Source organism: Olea europaea, unplaced genomic scaffold (assembly GCF_002742605.1).
Source record: "Olea europaea var. sylvestris unplaced genomic scaffold, O_europaea_v1 scaffold406, whole genome shotgun sequence".
NCBI lineage: Eukaryota > Viridiplantae > Streptophyta > Magnoliopsida > Lamiales > Oleaceae > Olea > Olea europaea.
In genome coordinates this window covers 467,148-469,416 of record NW_019260263.1, presented here as the reverse complement: position 1 = coordinate 469,416, position 2,269 = coordinate 467,148, and the positions used below count along the sequence as shown (strand labels likewise).

The 2,269-nt window shown below is 36.2% G+C and overlaps 1 protein-coding gene across 1 annotated transcript in view; it reads right to left on the bottom strand.

The window, feature by feature from the left end:
• LOC111387498 overlaps positions 1 to 1,897 on the bottom strand; it is a 10,752-nt gene extending 8,855 nt beyond the window's left edge. Inside the window, exons 1-3 of the mRNA XM_023012058.1 lie at positions 1,494 to 1,897; positions 1,262 to 1,361; positions 449 to 548 (exon numbers count right to left, since the gene is read on the bottom strand). Of these exons, the coding sequence (XP_022867826.1) occupies positions 449 to 548; positions 1,262 to 1,361; positions 1,494 to 1,680 (387 nt within the window). The 5' untranslated portion in view covers positions 1,681 to 1,897. The remainder of the gene's footprint in view (positions 1 to 448; positions 549 to 1,261; positions 1,362 to 1,493) is intronic.
• Between the last annotated feature and the right edge of the window lie 372 nt (positions 1,898 to 2,269).

Below are 2,269 nucleotides of genomic sequence, written 5' to 3'. Positions count from 1 at the left end.
AGCAGATGCAACTGCTGTTTGATTAATCTCCTGATCTTGGCATTTAGATTTCCCCCATGAAGGGATAAGACAGTGCTAGGGAAAATTATGGGTCCACATGCAAAACTATTTTATTTGGAGATTATGTTGTTGAAACAAGTTCGGGAATATGAGTTTCACAAAATAGGAGTCCAACAAGGCATAAATAAAATGACATCAACTACAAGTCATAGCAAAAGATGAACCAGATTATAGGTTGTAAATATGATCTGTGATTTAGATAATTATGATCCATGTGTCTACACAATTTTACGAGTATCTGAACCTCCTTAACACTATGTAGGATATATGGGATATTGTTTTCTGGTGTCTTATCTTGTTTCCCTTTAGTGTAAATTTCTAGTAAATAAGATGCTACATTGTGCACATAGTTATCTGCAAACACGTATACTCTAGAACAACTACAAACCTGATCACCATCTTTGATCTTGTAGGTTTCTAAATAACAGTTGTCATTAAGTAGCTTGTGGCCATTGTAGGAAAGACAAAACTGACCCCATACATGTGGCCTGCATAAACAAATTCAACTTCCATTATGGCATTATAAAGAACCACACTTAAGACCTGAATCTGCCAATTTTTTCTCAGAGACAAATGAACATTAATATCACAGCACAAAAATTTCAGTTCTGAACTTATGAACATCTAAACTAAATCTAACCAACTGCCACTATTTAGAAATGGAAAAGTTCAGACGCAAATATGAAATGGGGTGCTTTTAATGCCCATAGAAAATAGAAATGATCTACTGCAGTTCAAAAGGTGATCCAAGCATCTACCAAGAAAACGGAGCTGCCATCACAAATTGAGACGGTCAAATTGAAATTACCACCGTGATTTGGGTGCTATATCGGGAAAAAACAAGGATGATAGAACAAATTAATAAGCATTGGAAATAGTTTGCTATTAGAATAATAATTCATAACACCTTATCCGTGTACATTGTTATATCATGCATAAGACTGCCTCAATTTTTCCTAATGGTCTCAGAAACACAAATCCTGACCAATTTTCCTTTTCTTTTCAACTTCATATAATCAGGGGTGCAGTGCACCACAAGAATATTCAATTTTATTAGCCATGCCAAATGTTGCAATTTCACATTTTTATATCAATACGGTTACCCAAATAAAAATTCCAAAGCTTTTGCCGATTCAATCCATCCTATGTCCTCCCATACACAAGCAAATGGATAAAATCTCACAATTTCAAAGTGCATTACCATGAAACTCTACCAGTCCCCGTCGTTGGCAAATGACCAAATGCCGCCTCCACCGCCAGCTTCAGCTCCCTCACCCTCCCATTTTTTGCCACCTGAATCTCTATAAAACCGAAAACAAAAAATAAAATCCAAAATGTTTAATTCGTCATGCAATTTACATGCAATACTACAGACACGTATTTCAGATCATCCGCATTAACCGAAAGAGGAAAAAAGACGAAGAGGAATTTACCGAAAGACGATCCATCCAATTTGAGGACGGTGAGCCTGAGTGGCTCCTCAGGAAGCTTGTTGTAAGAAAAACTCCTCCTGGAGAAGTTTTCAACACAGAACAAAGGAGAATAATGGAATGCACTCGACATCGATCCATTAGGAACCGTCGGGGCATAAAAATCATCATCCTTTTCCACAATATGCATACTTAATTACAGAAATCGAAACCCTAATACAAATTCGGCCTTTCAAAATACCCACATGGATTTACATCTATGTACAGATGATTTTGTGTTAGTTTTTCTCGTGGTATGGGGAACGAGTGCTTTGAGTTTCCGAGATTCTTTGGTGAAGAGTTAGGGTTAGTGTCGCAATTCTACACACACACACACACAGAGAGAGAGAGAGAGAGCATAAAAATGCTTCTCCTTCTCTCCTCTGTTGAATGAATCAATCCTGATGGGTTTTGGGTGAGAGACGACAGTTATATTGGTTAGAGGAAGAACTAACGGTTTACATTATGCGTAAGGCGGGCAAATAATGGAATGCAATTTGTCTCAAATCCTTCAATTGTTATGTGACTAAAGAGAATGAAAACAAAATAGAGAAGTTCATAGACTTTTTGTTTTTGTTTATTTAATTGAGAATCAAAGTCCTGCATTTATACGAAAGGATTAGGACTTCAAGAAATATAATAGTCACAATCATTAGAATTGTAAGAGTATAATGGTCATTCACAAATACTAATTTATTTACAACACTCTTCTTGAATGACTAACACAATAATTATCTCAT